Source organism: Lonchura striata, chromosome 7, assembly GCF_050655825.1.
Source record: "Lonchura striata isolate lonStrDom1 chromosome 7, ASM5065582v1, whole genome shotgun sequence".
NCBI lineage: Eukaryota > Metazoa > Chordata > Aves > Passeriformes > Estrildidae > Lonchura > Lonchura striata.
Window position 1 is genome coordinate 10,664,001 of NC_140709.1, and position 21,412 is coordinate 10,685,412.

Below are 21,412 nucleotides of genomic sequence, written 5' to 3' on the forward strand. Positions count from 1 at the left end.
CCCGCGGCGAAGCGCCCGCCCTGCGCCCGGCCCCGAGCGGCGGGGGCCGGGCCGGAGCGGTGCGAGCGCGCTGCGATGCGGCTCCCCCGCGGCGCCCCGAGCCCCTGCGGCCGCCGCGGCGCGGCTGAGGGCGAGCGGCCGTGAGCCAGGGGCGTCCCGGTCCCCGCGGTGCCGAGCGCGCTCGGCCGTGTCGAAGTGCCGGGACCGGCGATGGCACTGCCCTGAGCGTCCCGCCGGGGACACCCCGGCTCTGGGGCGCCCGGCCGTTCCGGAGACTTTGGGGACGTTTGCGGGTTTTGCCGTTTTTCTTTCTCTCTCTTTTTTTTTTTTTTTCCTCCCCCCCCCCCTCTTTTTTTTTCTCCTCCGCTGCTTTTTGGGGTTTTCTCCCGGCGGCTCGTCCCCTGCGCTTGCCCGGCCGCCATCCCCTCGCCCGCGGCCCCGCTCCTCAGGGCATGTCCCGGTCCAACAGCGTCAGCCCCCCGGGCTTCGGCGCTCCCGCGCCCTGGGCAGGCACCGAGCAGCACCGCTCGGCCTGGGGCGAGGCGGAGGCCCGGGCCAATGGCTACTCCTACCCGCCGCCTCCCAACAGGTCCTCGGGCAAGAAGGCCTCCCGCATGTCGAGCAGGTGGAGGAGCGAGGAAGACTACGAGCCCCGGAACCGCGGGGAGAGCGGCTGCAGGATGATGAGCTTTAGGTCCAAATCCGCCTGGCAGGAGCACGGTGACGACAGCCGACGTCACCGGTCCCGCCACCCGCCCGGCAGTGATTCCCCCGCTGCCCCCAACAATGCCAGCCCCCGGCAGCTGGGGGAGCAGGGGGAGGTACGGCCCCGCTCTGTGGAGTTGGGGCTGGACGAGAAACGCATCAAGGCCAAGATTGAGGAGCTGGAGGAAGAGGACGGGGACGAGGGGGACTCCGAGGCGGCCTTCTCCATGGGCAGTTGTTGCAGTAGCCTGCTGCAAATCTTCAGGTCCAAGAAGTTCCAGTCTGAGAAACTGGAACGTCTCTATCAGCGCTACTTCTTTCGGCTAAACCAGAGCAGCCTCACCATGCTTATGGCCGTGCTGGTGCTGGTCTGTGTGGTCATGCTGATCTTCCATGCCGCGCACGGCCACTATGAGGTATCCTATGTCGTGGTGCTCTCCCTGGCCATCGTGCTGATGGTGGTGCTGTGCATGGTGTGCAACCGCAACAACTTCCACCAAGACCACATGTGGTTGGCGTGCTACTCCGTCATCCTGGTGATCCTGGCAGTGCAAGTGGTAGGGGTTCTGCTGGTGTGGCCCAGGAGTGCCTCAGAGGGCATCTGGTGGACCGTCTTCTTTATCTACAGCATCTACACGCTGCTGCCGGTGCGGATGAGAGCTGCGGTCATCAGCGGGGTGGTGCTCTCCGCCATCCACCTGGCCGTCTCCCTCAAGATCAACGCAGAGGATAAGTTCCTCCTGAAGCAGGTAGGCAAGCCCTGAGTGATTTGGATGTGTGCTCAGCACTGAAGGGCAAGGGAAGTGGGGTAGTCTAACTTCCATAGGCCTGCCTGATGCTGGAAGCATGACAGGACTTCCAGAACTCCTAGGTTATCTGCTGCTGGGTGGGATGGTGTGCAGTGTGGCGGCTAGCCTGTAATCTTGCTTTTTTTTTCATTGCTGTGGTGTTCCCTCATTTCTGCTCCACGTTAAAGCTCTAAATATACTAGAAGTGTGTCTTACTGGGTTCCCATGACAGCTGCTCCAGCACAGTCAGCCAGCCCTGCTAGTGCCTTTCAGTTGTATTTAATGTAAACAGCCCTGTGCTAAGCACACCTGTGGAATGGTATCCAAGCCTGCTGCTGTTTTACTGTGAATTGTGCAGAAAGTCTGGCTGTTTTTGTAAGGCAGAGGTTATCCTTGTGTGTCACTCCAGGTTCAGTGTTAGTGCAGAGTTTAGGCATCTTAGGAGAGCATGCTCCATGGGAATGTGGGGTAAGCTTTCAGTTTAGCAGGAAAGTGTTTTGTTCTGAGATGTGCTGGAAATCTCTATGGTGAAAAAGCCCGGAGTTCCTGTACAGGCAGGATAAAAAGTACCAAAAAAAAAAAAAAGTGTAAATGCAGGTTGTTATTTAGGTGTGATATCATGTTTAACTGAAGCAGTTCATTTCATGGGAACAATAAGACTATTATTAAATGCATTACAGTGCAATTTTTAATTACCATAACTCTATAAACAAGAGCGGTACAAGGCGCCACTCTTCAAGTGAAGCAGGCAGCCTTGGGACTCGTGCTTTAAGCTTACCACACGTAAAACATTGAAGCTGTGAGGCAGTTGTCATCCTTCTGATGTGCAGGACTCTGAGCAAGGATGAGCCTGTCACAGAGTCAGCCCTGATACCCGTGTGTTACCAGGGATTGTTTATTAAAATCAGGTGTTTGGTTGTTTTATGGTCCTAATACATAATACAAAATAAAGACTCGCTCTGTGCCTACTTTGAGTCTTAGTTCTCCGTTGTTTTGAGTTCTGCCTATTGCAGTGGCAAGAAAAGTTGTACGACTTAAAGAAAACCTCATCAGGCTGAAGCTGTCACTGTTTTGCTATACAATATAGCCTGTGAAATTACTCTCTTCTCCCCCCTGCCTGGTTAAGCCTACTTGGAGAGTTTCTGGCTTTGTTCTTAGTTTGTTACAGATATTTTTATAAACTGTACATGACATATTTTTCTTATGTTTGATATAAATGGCTTTTTGTGCATTTCCAGCAAAGCATGCACTGTGAGTGGGACAGTTGGTGTTTTTCTGCTTGACTTGAAAAAGTTTGCTAATGGCCTCAGCTCTTCTCCACTGGGGCTCTGGTCTTGCAAAGCCTCCTGTGTGCTTTCTGCTTTATAAACGGAGACTTGTCCTGTTGAAATCAGTGTGTTTGGAGACTGTATCCTTACATGGCAAGGCAAATCCCATCATAAGTGCAGCTAGAAGATTTAGCAGTCTGCTATGAGCAGAGTTTGGAGCATACTAACAAATGAATAAAATATCATCCTGTTGGAAAATGTTGGTAACTGTATTTTAGTAGGAAGGAGCCTATATTACAAAGGCCAAATGATTGACTCCCTCAGTAGAAAATTTGGAACAATTACAGCTCCCTCCAGTTCCAAATAGCAGGTTGTTTGTAAGAGGTTGGCTTGTGCATGAATGTGCACTTGTCAAAGGTAGAAGCATGGGTAGTAGGTGATGGTAGAGTATGCACAAATCTGTGCATTGCACAGTGGCTTTTGCTTTCATAGTAATGCTGGGGTTTTCCTATGGTTTGGCAATAAATGTTCAGCTAATGAGGAGCACTTTTACTTTGTCTTCAAAGGCAGAGCGTCTCTCCACATTGTCTGTTTATTTTTCCTACTAACACAGTCTCTATCTTGCTGTGGTCTACAGTGGCGTAGCAGGGGCTGAATTCAGTGGGGTTGTACAAGGCCAAGTATCAGATTCCTTAGACATTTGTGTATGAACACAGGCTGCTATCTCCGGCTGTCTGATAGAGAAATCTGTTCTGCTGAGCACATTGCCATACAGCTTTTCACAGGCCTTCTTCACTGGGGCTGTATCTCGTTGCCATGGAAATCAGTTGTGTTCAGCTCTGCCCCCCTAATGCACACAAGCCCTATTTTCCTCCTTAAAACTACTAGAGGCAAAGGCAGGTGAAGGCCAGATAAGTTAAGAAGCGCGAGTTAAAATGTTTTCTGTGACTTCACACTAGCAGTCACATCAGCCTGGGTTTTATGAAGCAGGAGTGGATGTGAGTGCCTTTGTGACCAGATGGTACTTTACATCCAGCAGTCACAAAAGAAAGGCTGGTTAGGATGTATATCACCTTCCTCTCTTTTTCATGGCATTTTAAACTATAATACTTAAGTAAGTTTTACTTTGTTCGAGCTTTTTTGCTTTTAATCCTCCCTGAATTGTTTCCAAACCAGGAGAAACCCTACACTCTCGTTATGATCCACTGACATATAAAGCAGGATGACTCTTGTGTTGACTCCTGAGCACTTTTATAAGGCTCTGGAGCCTGTTAAAAACTCCTCTTTCTCGAGAGTGAAATTCTTGGTAGTAGGTCCCTTTTGGGGGAAAGGCAGATTGTTGTATTCCCTAGCTGAGGATGCATGAGTTTGTCTGAATTATCTTCTCCTATCAGTGGTGGATTTTTCTGTCCCCAAACTCTCTGGTCCAAGGCTATGCTAGTCAGACTTCATGGAAGGGTTAATGCTGTTTCTGAATCCATAATGCGACAGGAGTAAAAGTAGTTGTCATTGTTCAGTCTTAACTGAGCTGCTTTTTAAAATAATTCTTCTGGAGTCATTGGATTTGGAAAGTAGGCTCTGACTTCTCTTTGCTACTCCTGGAGGAGTATGTCTTTCAAAAGAGAAAGCACCGCTGTCAAAAAGATGAGTATCGTTGGTACCTCTGTGAGTCTGATCAGCTAGAGGCAATGATATTGAATTCTGGAATTGAGGTTTGATTGGAATAAAAAAGTGCTAATTATTGCATTATATTAAAAAGTTATCCAGTGCTGAGGGAGGGGAGAAAAAGAAACCCTGTGTTTGGGAATTTACTTGTTTCCAAAGGCAGTATGCTGTTGGAAGCAGAACACAGTGAATAGGTGATGGTCCACGAACTACAAATTCTGACTGCTTAAAAGGGAGTTTTTCATTTATTCCTGTGTTCAGTTAGTTCTAGAGGAACTGCTTTTGGATTTATTGGGGAGGGGATGACTGTATTTGTCTTCAGGTTCATGTTATTGTGTTATTCTGGACAGATTACAAACATGTTTCAGTGCATGGAAGTGTGTCATCTTCTCTCTCTGTGTAAGTATATCTCTTTTCAGACCAACCTTTTCCGTGTGTTGGCTTTGATGCCCTTTCAGGCTCTGAAAATGCACTCAAACTCTAGAATTCACGTAAGCATTACTTTCCATGTGAATGAGGCTTTCTAATACCTAACTGAGAAAGAAGTGTACTGTTTATCAGTAATCTGCCTTGCATTCACAGCAGAGATAAGAGTGAGGTTTATTCTCAGTCCTGTTGGAGTGAACTGCCGGGCTGACCCACAGGCTTGTATGGGCACATGGGAAGAGGTTCAGCCTGTGGCCAGCAGATGCTTAACTGAAGTCATGTGAGGAGACCAGCTGCCCTCAGTGCAGATAGTCTTGAGTAAGCACTGGCATTTTTGTAAGACTATGGGCTAAGGGACAGGGAATTTCACAAGAGAGTTTGTTGGACTGTGAATCAGACTTAAAAAGAGATGGGAATTGTGTGTGGGAGTGAGTAGGGGACCAGGAGTAGGGGATAAGAATGCCACATACAAACATCAAACAAGCCCGTGGACTGAGGTTAGATTTACTCCTGTTTTCCTATCCAAACCTGTTTTATTGTAACTTTCTGAGGTTCCTTGTTCAAGGATACAGTTAAGTCTTTGTAGTTTATTAACTCAGTGTGAGTGGGTGACTGTTAAGGTACCACAAAAATTAAATACCTTTTTTTGGTGTTGTGTCAGTAACCTCATTGAAATAGAAACTGAAATGCACTCATCTCTTTTCTACCCAAATACTACTGCAAACTTCCTGCAAAGGATTTCTGATAGCAAAGTTCTGAACTGCCTTAGCACATGTCTTTTTTTTGTCTTTGATTCAGGGCTCCTTCTTTCTTGACCCTTTTCCATATCTCCATCATAACAATGTTATCTTAGTACTCCTCATCCTTCACTTCTGAGAAGTGTGTACATGTTGGCCTTTCTCTCTGTCAATGGATGTTAATGGTAGATGATTGATCTGCACCTGCATGGTGGCTCTCTTGGAAGTGTAGCATTTCAGTTTAACCATTTCTCAGAAGATGTTAGCATGAGAACCAGCCTCTCTCTTCTTCGTAAATAAACTCACTTCAGTAGGGCTAAAAATAATTTCTTACTGTAACAGCAAATTGACTTGAATCTTGTGGAGATCTCCCAGCACCTCATAGAGATGCTTTCTAGTTGGCAACTTGAATGGTATTCAACCAAAAGTTAGTCACGCAGTAGAGAAGCAGTACTGTATGTTCCATCTCAGCCTCAGCATGCTTACTACATGTAAGTGATGATGGATTTAGAGACACATTCTCAGCAGTGTGTTAATCAAGTCCTTGCATTGTGCTTTCATTGTCTTCAAGAAGCATTTTCTTTATTCATCAAGGAGAGATGAAAATTAACTACCTGCACTGCAGATGGATCTGTGTGACAGCTCTCCTATGGTTACATGCTGCCTGTTTTACTTCTGTCCACCTGGAAAATAGATTTGACTAATGTTTGTATAGGATGGGATTTTTAAGATGCTCAGCCACATGGAGACAGGTATTGGGTGCTTCAAACAGCACTTAATGCCCTGTTCTGCATAAACATTGATATCAGTGGGGCTCTCGTGCTGTAAGAAAAGCTCTAGCACTGCTCACTACTGAAGAATCTGCCTGAGCAGAAGTTTCACTGAAGTTAGTGAAAATTCGTTTCTGGTCTTCTGTTCAGGGGAAAAAATGGCAATTTGAAATATACAGTAACTGTTGCATTGCTAGTTGCCTCCCTAGGGTAATTCTGTAATAGAAGTAATTAAGTAAATCCCTGAGGTATTGTGTATCAATTTAGTCCTTTGTAAGAATATTGTCTTTATCTCTTGGGCATATGTTGCTTGAGGTTTACAAAAGCGTATCAGTTTTTCTTATCTCCTAAATTACCCGATGATCCCGCCACCTCCTAATCTACCCCTTTGCTTTACCCTCCTTCCCCCCACCATTAATTAGTTTAATATTTCACTGTAATGTTCACCAGTATCAAAACCTGTTAGTGTGATAGAGTGTTGTGTGTCTAATTTCTGTGTGTTCCTGAATTTTTAATAGGTTTGTTGTCTTGATAAACTGATCCATTTGAATAATTTCTCTCAGCTTTGTGGTAGCAATCAACTTTTACAGCTGGCTTGGAAATTGGTGAATTCAAGACAAACCCTGATAGGGGTGATTGAGGCGCATAGCAAAAATATTTGTTCTTCTAGGCACTTTTATGACATGCTTGAAAAGGCAAGGTGTGCTAGTTCTGGTTATTTCTGGAGAGATGAAGATACTTTGGAGCAACATCAGGATTCATGAAGATACTGGAGGCAGAGGGATAAATTTCCTTGCCCTAATCTTACAAAGCAGCCACTGACTTGTCCTTTGGTGTCCTGGGCAAGATGGCTTAGTTTGACACCTGCTCTCTGTCAGAGACCTGTCCAAGGCAGGGCATCTTATTTATGTGGTCTTTTGTGATTAACCTCATTCAGATGATTAGTAAACCTGAACAGCAGTGGACATAAAATGCTGATTATCCTGGTGCTGAAGGCTCACTGGAACTGGTCATGCCCTCCTGAAGCCTCAATGGCCCAGTGCTTCCTAAATGCCCTTTTGCTCTGAGTCCACTGTTGCGTGGGCAGCACTGCCAAGGACTGGGGTGGAAGAGGACTGGGACTCAGCCCAACTGGAATGTGAACTTTGGGCACCAGGCTGTTCTCCAAATGCATTCAATTTGTGTCTGATTAGCTAATCTTTCAGTCATGTACCATGGCTCCCTCTCTGTCTTTTAAGAAAAGTGAGACAATCGCTAACTTTTTAGCCATTGCAGCAGTTGGAATAGTTACAGTAATTGCTAGTTTGGTCATCATATTTTGGTACTACTGGATATTACTGTCATTTTCTAATCAAACTAAAAGAATTTTCCTTCTGTCCTGGTAGAAGATGCAATGAAAAATTCCCAGCAACACCTGAAGAACTGAGAGGTAAAACCCAAAATTATTTTGACAGCAGATTCTGTACATTTGGTAAAGTGATCTACCCTGTAGCCGGCAGTGGCATCTGAGAACCCATGCTTTGAAAAGCTCCTGTCTTTTCTTCTTTTCCTTTCCATCTATCTTTTTTTTTTCCTTGTCTCGCTTTACTTATTTTTAATTTTTTCTGGTTTTTTTTTTTCAGTTTTCGATATTCTTGTGTTGTTTTTTGTTTTATTTTTTTATTTGTTTTGGTTTTTGTTTTGTTTGTTCATTCTTTTTCCCTGTGCAGGTGGGTGTGGATCAGAGAAAATACCCACTTTTGTCTGAGGAGGTAGGAGACAGAGCTCCAAGTTTTACTAGCCTTGGGCAAAGTTTTTCTCCCATCTGCTCTATAGTATAAGGTTTACATGGCACCTTGCATGGGTAATATGTGTACCCAGAGGAGGTAGTGCTGAGGGAGCTCGAGTGCACCAGGATCTCCCTCAAGCCTTCCAGCTGCTATGTGATTTCATGGGGTGCTACCTGTTGGTTTTTTATGGCCCAGAGGGGTAGGACAGTGACAAAGTGTGTGCAAGGAATGTGAAGATTTACAGCTTCTGGGAAATGGGTGGGGTTCCTGTCTAACTGCTGTGTAACTTTTTCATCTCCTGCAAGTCCTGTGTTTTGATGTGGGTTATGCTCAGTGTTAGTTCCTTCCCTCCCTCTGAAGTCTAGCCTAGTGATCTGAACTTGTGATATCTTTCATCCATGGGATGCTCTTTCTTCTTTTTGTTTTGACATTGGTGATACTTTTAAAAAAATATTTTTTTTTGTCTTTACCCGAGAGGTAGCCTGCTGCTGCCAGAAACTTAATTTGATTCATTATTATGGAGTCCTTAGGCTAGGTAAAAACCCAAGGGGGAAATCTCATGTGAATGAAAAAACACAACCCCAAAGATATTAAAAAGGATAATCTAGTTATGAGGGGGTGTGGGAAACAGACAAGAATTTTAATATTTGTCTCCTGAACTCCTAAATCTTCTTACCTTATCATCAGAAAGTTTGAAGTTTCTAGCAGTTAATAAGGTCACACATAAAATAGCTGTCAGGCCAAGACAAGACTCAAAATACTTTTTAACACCTGCAACTGGACCACTCCCAGTGACACTCTCTGTTATGTTTTATGATGGTGCTGACTTGCTGGTTTCATCACTGGCAGGTACAGGAATGGCAGCACTCAGCAGACCTGCAGTAGAATTAGAGATGGTCTTGTTCTGACATTCAGAAAAACGGACTGAACACATTTTAAAGCTCTGCCTTCTGCTTCCAGGCTTGCTCTTGAGCATTTGGGAAGCTCTGTCCCACCAGGAGCCTGGTGGGTAGACAAGATTGTGAAGTACTTCAGGCAGACACAGTTGGTTTTGCACCACAAAAATTATGTGTTTACACATGGTAGGACCCCACACAGTTGAAGAATTAATGGGCAGCATTGGCAACACCAACAGCATTGCTTCTGGTGCCAGGCTGGCCTCACTAGTGCCAAGTAGGATTTTTGTTGCAGCACTCACTATAGAATGTTTAGTTGTTTTGTCAGTCTTTGTTCTGCAAATAAAATATCATTGTGTTCTTTTTTCTCCATATTTATATGTCACTAATGTAATTGCCATGTATCTTTATTCCCTTCCCCAGACATCAGGAACACAAATCATATTTGTGTATTTAAGATGTAATCAGGACTGTCTGTAGTGTGCATTGTATAGTCATCATTTGTGGCTTCTCCTACTTCATAGCAGCAGAAATAGCAGAAGAGAAGTATATTTCAAAGCATCCTCAATCCTGCCCTGATTTTGTTTATAATTCCTTTACCTAAACTGCTTCTGCAGCTTGAGTGATGAGTTTCCAGATGAAATATTAAACTGCCTTTTCTTTTCATGAAAAGTTTTACACACCCATGTAATACCCTTCAAATTTTTTACTCTGAGTTGGGTCTTTGTGGTATTGCCGTGTTTGGCTATCATCCTGTGCTTTCCTGGGAAACTTTGCTTTTGGGAGGTTGAGTTTTGGGAATTAAAGCTGCTCTTCCAATTCAATATACACATTCCACTAGTACCAGGGTGCATCTTTGCAGACAGTAAACAAAGAACTGTGCTGATGCAACACAGAGGGAATAGAAATAAAGATTTGTGTTTTTCTTTCCTCCCCCCCCCTCCCCCAGACATTAGAAATTGATCTCTCAAAGAGGAAACTTACGCAAACTGTTTATTCTTCAAATATGTTTGCAGCTTGTATAAGGCATTCTGTCTCACTTCATAGTCAGAAGAAAAGGCTATGACATTGCTTGCAAGAATCTGTCATAAAATGTTGCTGATGCAAACAGTTCCCTGGCAGTATCTTCCCTTCCAGAAAAAGCCTTGTCTCCTTCCCTTAATTCCCTGCTCTAGACTAAATGCTACAAGCACTGATCCCTTTGTCCCTCTCACTCTGCAAACTGAATTCTTAAAGCCAGTGATGTGGTAAGGGACTACTCAAATCAGTATTTCTAAAAACAGTCGTTTTCTGGTCAGCCCACGGATGACAGAGCTCCTCAGACATGCCTGCTGAGTGATAAACTCTTTCCATTTGCTGGGAGGTACCCAATGGCAGCTCTCTCTCTGTATTCTTGCTTTTAACATGTCGGTATTTATACACACAAAGGGGGGGACCAAAGGACGTGTTATTAATGAAGATGTTTCCATTTAAATGGGATTTCTCTTTTCTGGCCAGGTAGTTATGTGTAATCTCACAGGGAGAGGAAGAAATGCTCTGCAGTACTAAGGAAAGAGGAGGCTGGGCAGTGTGGTGGGAGAATGTGTAATCACAGTGTCAGTCTCACTCATGCTGAAAGCTAAATGCAGTCTTGCAGGCCATTGAACATGAGGTAGTTACTAGTGTGGGAACTGCTGTTGTGTGGTGAACTCTCTGGGTCTTGAGGCCAGGATGGACTTCTGAGGTCATTTAACAGTACCCACTGAACAATTCTCCTACACTTGAAAATTTCTTTCATTCAATAAAAAAAAAAGTTTAAGTGCTGAATTGTAAAGTATTTGTCAGTTGAAAAAGCAATCTACAGTGATTTCTGCACTGAACCAATACTTATTTTTTCCTCTCTCCTCTTAGTAAGACAGGATTTTGATACCCTGTGATGGAAAGTATTGGGGATATTTCTCTGTTCAACTTAAAATAACACAGATGGATGTGTTGGTTGTGAAGGGGTTCTGACATCATGCCCGGATTTTGTACTAGATAATTACATTCCTGCCTTCTTAATTGATGTTGAATATGACATTTTTCTTTGCTCCATGTCTATTCTGGACTTTTTAGCAGTACACCACCAAATAGATGCTGTGCATTTGGGTTTACTATCATATCTGAGAAATTTGCAAGGCTGTTGACAAGGCAAGAAAATGAGGGACTAGAACTCAGGCTCATATCTTCTTAGTCGTGTCAGTGTGCTAGAACAAGTGCCACCCCCTTGATATGACAGATATACTGCTAACTTTTGAAAGGTACAAAACCAGAAATGATATGATTGAAGGATACTTCCAGAGCTCAGCTATACCATCCTGCTGCACCAAGACAAGACCAAGTCAGCTTGAACCATTTGTGGCAGGTACTAGTCACAGACCCATCTGGAAAAAACCCTCCTTTGTGTATGTTCTCTTGGGGGTCACAAAAGCACTGATGTGCTTTCCAGTGTGTTTGTTTTCTTGGTGTTTTTTTTTAAGCAAACCAGCAAGCACAACCCTGGGCAGGAGCAGACAGTAAAGAAGAGCTGTCTGTGACTAGAGCTCTCAGATGAAACTGGTGCTTAGTTTCCTTGTCTCACCTGGCTTTAGTTCCCACCCCACCCAGAGCCTGCCGTTTTCTATTGTCACCAAGAGTGCATTTGAACAACATCTGGCACAGCTGGGTCTCATTCCTGAGTGGGGCCTTCCTGAAAGCACTGCAGTACAAGCAGTAAACTTGCAGGTTACACGTCCTTTCACACATGCCCTCCTTTGTGCTGCCTGGCCCCTCTCAGCTGCTAGGGTAGCTGTACTTAGGTCACTCCTTAGAACTCCAGGGACTCTTAAAAGTGTATGCCTCTTGCACTGTGGCTGAAATGACTGTGAACAAATACTTAAAGAAGTATTTCCTGAAAATATTTTCACATCTCAAGAGAGAAAGTTAGGAAACTGCAATTTTGTTTTTGTTTGTTTTCCTTCTTCCCTAGTGCAGGTAATGGGTGTCTGGCTGTGTCACAACACGGAAGGTTTGTCCAAGTAATGATGTCTAGGAAAGGTAACTCTCTGTGGATTGGCTAAACCACAATATAAAGCCCATTATACAGAAACTGTAGTCCACTGCTGAAACCACCTTACTTGTCTATTTTAGATGCAAATGGACCTAGTTAATTTAATTCAGTTCCAGAGGGAATGCAAACTAAATAAAGTCATGCTTGTTAAAAAAGAGTTCTCACAGGTTTAAATAATTTTCTTCAATTTATTTTGATGAACTTTTCTGAACAGACCAATCTTTGCCGTAATATCTTCAGGCTAAGACTGTAGCATATGTGAGGAGTATTTTACATTATTAACTTAGTGCATTGCCCTTGTATGTCATTTTCTTTTAGAGACAGTGTAACACTGTGCTACATGCCTTCCCCCTTGGCAAGGACTGAGGCTGGTTATGATAGGGACAGAGTCAAGAGAGGAGCTTATCTGTCATGTTTAGCCAGCTCTCGGCCCCATTTCCAAAGCTGCTTTTCAGGAGCATGAGTGTCCCCTCTATGGCTGTTTCTATGCAAGGGGTGACTGCTCACCACTCATCCTCCCCAGAGAAATGATCTGCTTTCAGAGCATGACCTCTTGCTTGGGGCTGAGACCAAACCTTTCCATTGCCAATTCCTTAGCAGCTGTGACCAGGACAAAATACTGCATGTCTAAGATCCCAGGCTGCCACTTGGAATGCTACAGAAGTGACAGGTGATGCTCTTCAGAGTCTTTCCTGAGAGAAACTCCTTTGGTTTGCAGCAGCTCTCCTTCTGTTTAAGCCATTTGCAGTACTCCATACGCTATTGAGGCAGTGCCTTGCTGCAACATGAGCATATCTTCTGTGTGTCAAACTTCATGGGGAGATGCTGTGACAGCTCCTTGCCTGCCAAACCTCCTGCTGAAGCTTATTGGAGAAATATTGTGCTCCCTTCAAATGGGTGGCATTGTAACATTGGCTTGCTCATTGAAACAGCTTTTGGGTCTGGGCAAAGTGAAAATGCTGATTTCCTTTTGGTAGAAGGAAAAAAGCTTGAAGGGTGCTTTCTGCACAAACAGTGGTCTTAGGCAGAGCTGCGATTTCCAGGACTGAGTCAACTAACTTTTGAATCTTAATGGCGACAATATTTACTTCTCCCTCTGCTATTCCATGTCCCAATGAGATCTGAAAGGAATCTTACCTCTCTTTGAGAGGTAAATCACTGTTTCCTTGTTGTCTTGTCTAGTTTATATTTAGCACAGCAAGAAATGAGTTAGAATCTAAATGCCTCCTGACTACCACCAAAAATACCTTTTTCCTTCTGGCTGCTTGCAAAATGCCTTTAACTCCCCTCAGGGCTTTTCTGTATGAAGGGACAGCTGGTGTAGAACAATAGTGACTGATTTACACTGATCAATCCTCACATTATTGAGAGGCATCTCTCTTGTACTAGACACCCTGCAGTGTATCAGAAACACGCTGCTGGAAGATGTCTGCACTGTCTCCTGTCTCTCTTCCCAGCCTGACTTCTCTGTAGGTCCTGGGGAAAAAAAAAACTGTGAAGAAATACTGTAAAAAAATTTAGTAGTGAGAGGTGCATTTCCTCTTCTTCACTTACTTGGTAATGGGTCATTGTGTTTGGTTTTCCAGGTTTTTTTAGCTGTGTGTGCTTCAGCAGCAACACCATTACTGCCAGACAGTCAAACCCAGTAACTGAAATGTCTTCTGCAGCCCAACTCACCCAAAACTAGTTTAGCCCATATATTTGGACCAAAACAGTCTGGGAGGTGCATATGCATACCTGAGCAAGCCGTTTGGAGGGGTGTGTATCATCTAGTGAGAAAGGAGTGTTAATGAGCTAGGAGAAAATGCAGCTGAAGGATGTTAAGGACATGTTAACATACTGATAGGGACATATGGTGCTTTCAGACTTTGCTGAAGGAAAGGACATAAACCCTTATTTTGTAGAATTATAAAGTGGTTGGGTTGGAAGGGACTAAAGATCATCCAGTTCCAACACCTCAACACTGCTAGGGATGGGGCATCCATGGCTTCTCTGGACAATCTCTTCCACTGTCTCAGAGTTCTGTTTTTCCAGAAAACCCTTAACAAAACAGGAGAGAGGATGGCCAAGAATGATCTGTCCACCTGCTGCAGTCCTCTCTCCCTCTGCTTTTTCCTTGCTTTCACCTCCTCAGTGATGTAAACAGCCCCAGGAGAAGCCCCAGGCAGTGCAGCTCTGTGTTCCTGCCACCAGTGTTTATTTTTCTGATGCACTTTACCTATGCAGGTAACAAGGACAAGCCCTGACAGCCATCAGCTTTTACTGAGAGCAATCAAATAGTGTTGCTATTACTGACAAAAGAAAAGACAGTCACAGAAGATGGCTTCAGGATGGATCTCCATTGCCTTGTCCTTCAGAGTGACAGCAGAGAATGATTTGTTTCAGTGGCTCTTACTTTCTCTTACCTTGGTAGGAAGCTCCAAACTTTGTTAATGTTTTGAATATCTCTGGTGGTCTGGTTAAAGTTTCCTTTTTGGTCTCTAAATAAGCTGCACTGGATAACTTTATGAAAAAACAAGACTGCACTGATTCCTTCCAATTTTTTTTAGGTACAAGTGGAATGTGTGGTGAGAGCATGATCCAACAAGTGTTAGTTTGGAAGACTCACCTACTGCTGGGATTCAAGTAGTGCCCAGTCCCTTGCACTTCATGTGAGGGCAATTAGCACACGTGCATGGCAATTAGTGCTGCAAATGAAGTTGACACGGGTGTATTCTGCCTCTTTAATGGCTTGCTTTTCTCCTCTGCCAAAAGAGCAACCAAGCAGTCTCAAAGGAACCTGCTGCCTTCTGATATTTAATTTGCTTCAGGCTTACATTGGCATCCTGCCTCTTTCTTCTGCTGCCGTGCCTGCCCCACCTGCCTGCTCTGCTCCCAGTGCTGCAGAGGAAATGATCCCTATTTCTGGCAAAACAGGCCATGACTTGCTCATGTGCTGCAGTTGGGCCTCACACACATCCAGCACCATCTCTCCCCGATGTGCTTTGTCACTGCTGCTTTCTGACCTCCTGTGATACCCAGTGTGTATTTGTGACCAGTGATGGCTCTGGAGTGTAGATGGCATGTGTATAAGTCCCATATACATGAAGTGACATTATGAGATTCTTAACCAAAATTCTAACTGTTCCAGAATATTTTTTAAATGAAACTGAATAGGAAAAGTCTGGCAAAAAGTCTTGCAGTTGAATACTCTATGATTATAGGAAAAGTAAGGGATCAAAATACTGGAAGAAACCTAGAAGTCACTGACAGCAGGAGGATGGCACAGAAGTGCAGATTTAGCATGTTAAATCAATAATGAAGTTAAATCAATAATGAAGTTTTGGTGCAGGCCTTCCTGAATGGCTTTCCTCATTGCACCTTGTACCATGGACCACACTTCTAGGTCTGTTTTTGAATGCTTAAAAGGTCATATTTTTAGAGTGTCTCTTCATGGGAAGTTCGTAGTTTAGGATTTATATTTTTGGGGTGGAATCTGGTTGTTTCCCAGAAGCAGGACATGAGTGCCTTGGAGAGGAGTATGTAGTAACCAGCTTTGCTTAGAGTGGATGCTGTAAGCAAGAAAAAGTTAAGAATTAGTCTCTGTAAAATTGTCTTAGAGAGCCCATCTACTGGAGATAAAACACTGGGTTAATGGTGTTACTTTGGGAGCCTTTTTTATGCACCAGTGATTTCTGAGACAGTTCAAATGTGGGTCAGTTTTTCTTTCTAAGTAGAATTTGCACAGAGTAACATGCAATCTGTTGCTTTCTAGAAAATGTGGGTCAAGTGCTGTTTTGCTGAGGAAATCAGGAGGTTTTTTACTTAGCTAGCATTAATACTCAAGTGCTTCCTTACTTCCTTGCACCAAGGTCCTGGGCTGTTGTGCTGATGGATAACACACTTTTGGGACAGAAGTGTGCATTGAACCATGATTTTGTGTCACCAGGAGCACTGGCTCATGTGATTCACGGAGGTGGATGGAGTTGATGAAGGATGTGTGAGCCCTGTCATCCCAGCTGCCTTCAAAGCAACTTCAAAATCCATGAAAAGCAGCTGCCCCAGGAGTGCTGGTGACTTTTGGGAGGAGCAGGGGCAGACAGATAGAAACTGTGTGGGACAGGACTGCATATTCCTCCTTGTGAAGCAATGAGCATGTGGAACAGACTGTGGTTGAGAAGGTTGTGGGGGGTGGAATATTAACCATGGTGAAAATAATCCTGGAAGAGCACATTTATCCATGCTGGCACTTTGCACATGTGTCATAGTGGAATTTTCAAAGAAGGCACTAAACAAAACAGCTTTGTGGAAGAACAAAACAGCATTGTCAGAAATGGCCAAGGAAGCTGTGCCAGCACCTCTTTCCATACTTGTGCTCTGAACTGGTTCATGTTCTGGGGCTGTTGCATACACAAATATGTGTTAACATCTGCCTTGAAGGTGCAGAAAAGGGTGTCTGGGCTTTGTTTTCACTTAGCTATGTTTTCTAAAAGTTGCTGCTTTTTTTTTTTTTTTTTTTTTTTTTTTTTTTTTCAGACCAGAATAACTTGTCCTTAGGGAACAGTGAGAATATATATATATAGTGAGATGATTTTTTTTTTTAAATATATATATAGTGAGATTTTTTTTTTTTCTTGCACAGCTGTATTTTTGAGCATTCCCTTGCTTTGAGTCTGGGAGGCTGCACTATAGCCCTCTGCAGTGATCATGTGTCTAATCCAAGCTTTGGGGCTGGCTCAGCTCCTTGGGCCAGCAGAATCCCTCTGTGCTGGGGTGTTTGATGAGTGTGATGAAGACAGTGGTCTGATCCTCCTGGATGAGCATGCACAGTTTGTCTGTCTCAATCACAATGAGGTCATGGTGCCAGAAGAAAGTGGGTTGGGTTATGTTGTGCAGCATCTCATACTTGCCACAGTGAATTTATGGGACATTTGGCTTGACCCATCTGCCTTGCAGTACAAAAGGAATGGTTATGGCTTCCAGAGGTCCTTGGTGCTCCTGCCTCAGTAATGAGGGAGCTTAGGAGACCTCTGAGGAAGGAGTAAAACCTTGCATTCTACAGGACTGGTTAAAATGTTAAATGGAGTTTCCAAAGCCATTCTTTCCAGTGGTGCCTTGGCTCTCAGCATGATATGCCTCAGGCATCTGGAAGTTCCCAAGTGGTTCTTGTGAATTTAGACATCTAAAATCTTCCTAAAGAGCATTTTTCATTGACTAAACAGTGTGACTGCCTCCTCTTGCCTCCAGACATTTCTACAGAATAAATAATAATCTTGTGGGCTTCTGTATTTCCTACTGTTCAGTCCAACTTTTGAATGGAGCTGCACTTGAACAGGCATGAGCTGCCTGACCACTCCTGCATACCACAGCATGCTGATTACTGATGTGATCTGCAGTGGAAATTGGTGTGGCAGAGCAGAGAGGGTTCTCACACCACCTTTGACTAAACTTGAAATAGCAGATTTCTGATAGGAATTAAAGAAAATACAGTAGACTTGGAGGCTTGGTGTCTGGTTTTGTTATTTGTGGGAATGCAGCTTTAAATTTGAATGTGGAGGAGCAAAAGGGAAGAGGTTGCTATTAACAATTCTTTGTGTGCTGGCCTGAAGAGGAAGGGTCTGTGGTGTGCAGGTAAAGGGCAAGCACTGGGAGGTGCTAATGGCCTCCCTACAGCTTCCTTGCTGAGTTCTGTGCTTGCAGTCATGCCTGCCTGGTTTCCTGTTGTCCACCCCTTCTGTGCCATCCATGGAAAGAGAAGGCAGTGGCAGCCACTGTTGAGAAGTGAGATGTATGGGATGGTGGAGTTGGGTCTGTGGGACCCTGAGAAGGGTCAAACTGAAAATGGGATGCAAAAGAGTGTGTCTGTGAGAAGACAGTAAATAATACCTTGCTGAGGTGGAGAAGGCTTGTGGGCCTCTATGGAAATGTCAAGGGCAACAGCCTGAGAGAGAAACCAGGAGGATCAGTAGGATGGTGCATGGAGCTGAGGAGAGACAGCTGTGAGATGTCATTTGGAGTTATTTTCAGAGTAAACTTGTCTGTTCTTTTGAAAGCAAGGATCAGTGTTATAATCTGGACTGGATCAAGCAATTTTTAAATTTTCTTCTCTCCCTTGTATAAAGAAAAGTCTGCAAAGAAGTTGCAATTAAAATGACTGAAGTGTTATCTGTTGCCTGCTGAGCAAAATCTCGTGAGCTAGCTGAATTAGCAGCCTGGTGGTGCTCTGGGTAGGATGCAGGGAAGTGCAGAGTTTTGGCTGTGGCACCAAAATGGGTCAAGTGTGGCCAAGACCTGCTGCTCTCTTGGAAGGAGGCTGTGAAGTTATGGCAACAGGCCGAGTGGGTAAGGTTGTTCAATATTGTATGAAAGAGGATTCAAAAAGAGGATGAAGGGAGGAGAGGACAAGGGGCTGAATGGAAGAAACACTCTGAAAATAAGACACACAATGTCTTGTGACACATCTTATATTGTGACTAACAGAAATTTCCTGGTGTGCACGTGCTTGTCCTTTTTTTCACGTGTGACTTGTCCATAACAAACATCTCTCAGCTGGGACTGACAATGGAAAAATTGTAGGAAACTTTCACTAAACAACTTGGTGGTAGAGCTACCTCCTGTTTTGAGCCTTTCTGTTTTAAAGGAACCATCTGCTGTATAACTGTAAACACAGCAGACTGCTAGCAAGTTCAATCATCCAAGGGTCAGTATCCACCTAATGCATGCTGCTGGCAGAGCCCTGTGCCCTGTCTTTGTGTTGCTGCCACCACCTCTTCTTCCAGGCTCCGAGCCTGTGGAACTGGACAGAGTTCACTTTGCAGATCAAACCTTCCCACAGTGTGCTGGTGGTGTCCTTTTGCACAGAACCACCAGGAGCAGGCAGACCCAGGAGTAAGGGAAGCTGGAGTGTCACTTGAGCTGCAGTCACGCTGGATGTTAGTGTGGCTCTGGCAGTGAGTCAGCCCGGCAGCTGAGCAGGTGTACTGCAGTTTCTCTTTGCAGGGTGTTTCAGTGCCTAATCATGTCAGAAAATCTTCAGGAGGCAAAGCAGAGTACTCTGCAGAATACTTTCCCCTCTGCTTGCCCTTGCCCAGCAGCATAGATCAGTAGTTATGTGCAGAAGAGTTACTTGGAAGGCATTGGATCAGCAAATCCTGACTGTGGGGTCTTGAGCTTTGGCATAGGGTAGGCTTCACACAGCTTTCTTCCCATGCTTTTATTGAAGTCCTGTTTTACCTGTTGAGGCTTCTTGCAGAAGGAACAGGTGGAGGCTGCCAGGGCTAGATGGAGAGAAAGAGAGCTGCTGAGGATGGAGGAGTGACAACTTGTGTCATTAAGACAGGGAACTCTAGCGGGGTCTGTTGGAGGATGTGCTGCTCAGGGATGTGCTTACCAGATGTGATTTTTCCTCAGCAGAAGAGAAATCTTTTGGCCTGGTTTAATGCACACTGTGAACCTGGTGTGCATAGCCTGGCACAGCCACCAAAAGAAGCATTTGCTGTGGCAGAACAAATATTTTTGTGGCTTGTGGAGACCCAAACCTGGGAACTGACTGGATCTGAAATTACCTGAGGAAGGAGGAGAAGGGTAGTTTGAGATACAGGGGAAGACAGGACACATATCATGCTTGTTAGTGCTTGTGTGGGTGAAATTGTTTGAATTCAGTGTGAGAGAAACTGGCCAGAACACAGCTCTTGAAGTGGTAATATATGGTTTAATGCATTTAACTAATGGGATCTGACCTGGATTGCATCAGACTAAAAGAGGAGAAAGCAGTTAACACTTCCTCTGTTAACAGGGAGGCCAGATCATAGGGCTTGAGAGGGCCCAAGTCATCATGCATGTCTTTAATTTAAGCCCTGCTCTCTGGCAACTAGTTTTAATTTATCAATTTCATCTTTGTTAAACTGATGAGGAAATTAATGCATGTTTATAGAGTCCATGCCACAACTGATATGAGGAACAGTTGGTTAATGTTTAGCAAAGTCCTCCTGAAGATGAGAAGTGGTATACAAGTGCTGTTCTGACTGTACCATTACTCTTGAAAGAAAAATGCTATTTTAAAGAATGCTTGTGTCCCCTTCATCATTGTCTTTACAGCCACCTTAAGTTATCTATACCCACATATTCACCCATTGCCTAGCTAACACAGAATTACAAAATCATGTATCCCTACAACCTAAAGAGAGATGTATGTCAGGTGAATGAAGCTGGAGAGAGCCAAGCTAAGAAGCATGCAGAGCAAAGTGACTCAGATGGCAGAATGCCCCAAAGGAAGCTTTCAACAAGGGTGATTCATTAGCAGTCAAAGAGTCCTTTTTCTTTTCCTGCTCTGCTATATTTACATTTTGAAATGTGTGCACATCTCATGGAAACAGCCTTCCTAGTTAAAGTGTTGTTCTAAATGGGAGATGAGAAGATTTTGGGCTTTGTGTTTGATAGACTGTGAGGCTTGGAATACAAGCAAAGCTTTCTTTAGGGAGATACTTGCATGTGGTCTGTAAGGTGTTACTAAAATCTTGTGCTGTTAGCATTGCAGGGATTTGGGCTGTGATTTCAATCTGCCTAAAGAAGATGAATCCCAGGCTTGGATTAGTGCAAAAAGGAGAGACCTTGAATTTGTCAGGTAATCTGCACACATTCTGGCTTTCTCAGAGTGTGCTGAAGCATCATTATAGCTGTGAATCCATTTGCATCAAGAAATCCCACTGAAACCAGGATAAATGTCATGCCACGGGGATATGCATATTTGTGTGAGGCACGTGAGCTACTGACACCCCCTGAAGAAGAGTGTCTGTCCAGCAGCATCCAGAGTGAGTGTGATTTCTGTGTGGCACTCCCAGCGGTGTGCTGTGTCATGATTGCAAGGCTCCTGCTGTTAATGTGTGAATGTGATGAGGTTTCCTGCATCGGTGTTGTGCTGGCAACAGCCGCCAGCTCCTGAATCAGTATAAGCCAGGCACGGTGTGGGCAGACTGGTAGCTGTGATTTACAGGACTCTGTTGGATTAGAAAGCCTGTTGTCTATCAACACATTGTCCAGGCAGCACAATAGGGCAAGGTAAGCACTGGAAAAGCAAGGTCAAAGAGCTGACAATACCATATTGTGTTGTGTGACCCTGAGCAAGTGGTTTACATGCCTTGCTTCTGCTATTCTGAGTGAAACCAGAATAGTGTTTGCTTTTAGAAAAAATGCTTTATATTCTGTGGGTGGAAAGCATTCATCTGAGTGTGAAGTATTTCTGTTGTAGAAAGAGATAATCTCCCTTTCCGTAGTTTCCCCATTCCCAGACCTGGCTTTTGGGGAGATCAGATGCACTGGTTCCTTTTGAAGATGAAAATCTCT

At 44.3% G+C, this 21,412-nt stretch overlaps 1 protein-coding gene across 1 annotated transcript in view; it reads left to right on the forward strand.

The window, feature by feature from the left end:
• Window positions 1–357: 357 nt before the first annotated feature.
• The window catches only part of ADCY5 (adenylate cyclase 5), a 204,570-nt gene continuing 183,515 nt past the window's right edge, over window positions 358–21,412 (forward strand). The window contains exon 1 of the mRNA XM_021526071.4: window positions 358–1,454. Coding sequence (XP_021381746.1) covers window positions 453–1,454 — 1,002 coding nt within the window. The 5' untranslated portion in view covers window positions 358–452. The remainder of the gene's footprint in view (window positions 1,455–21,412) is intronic.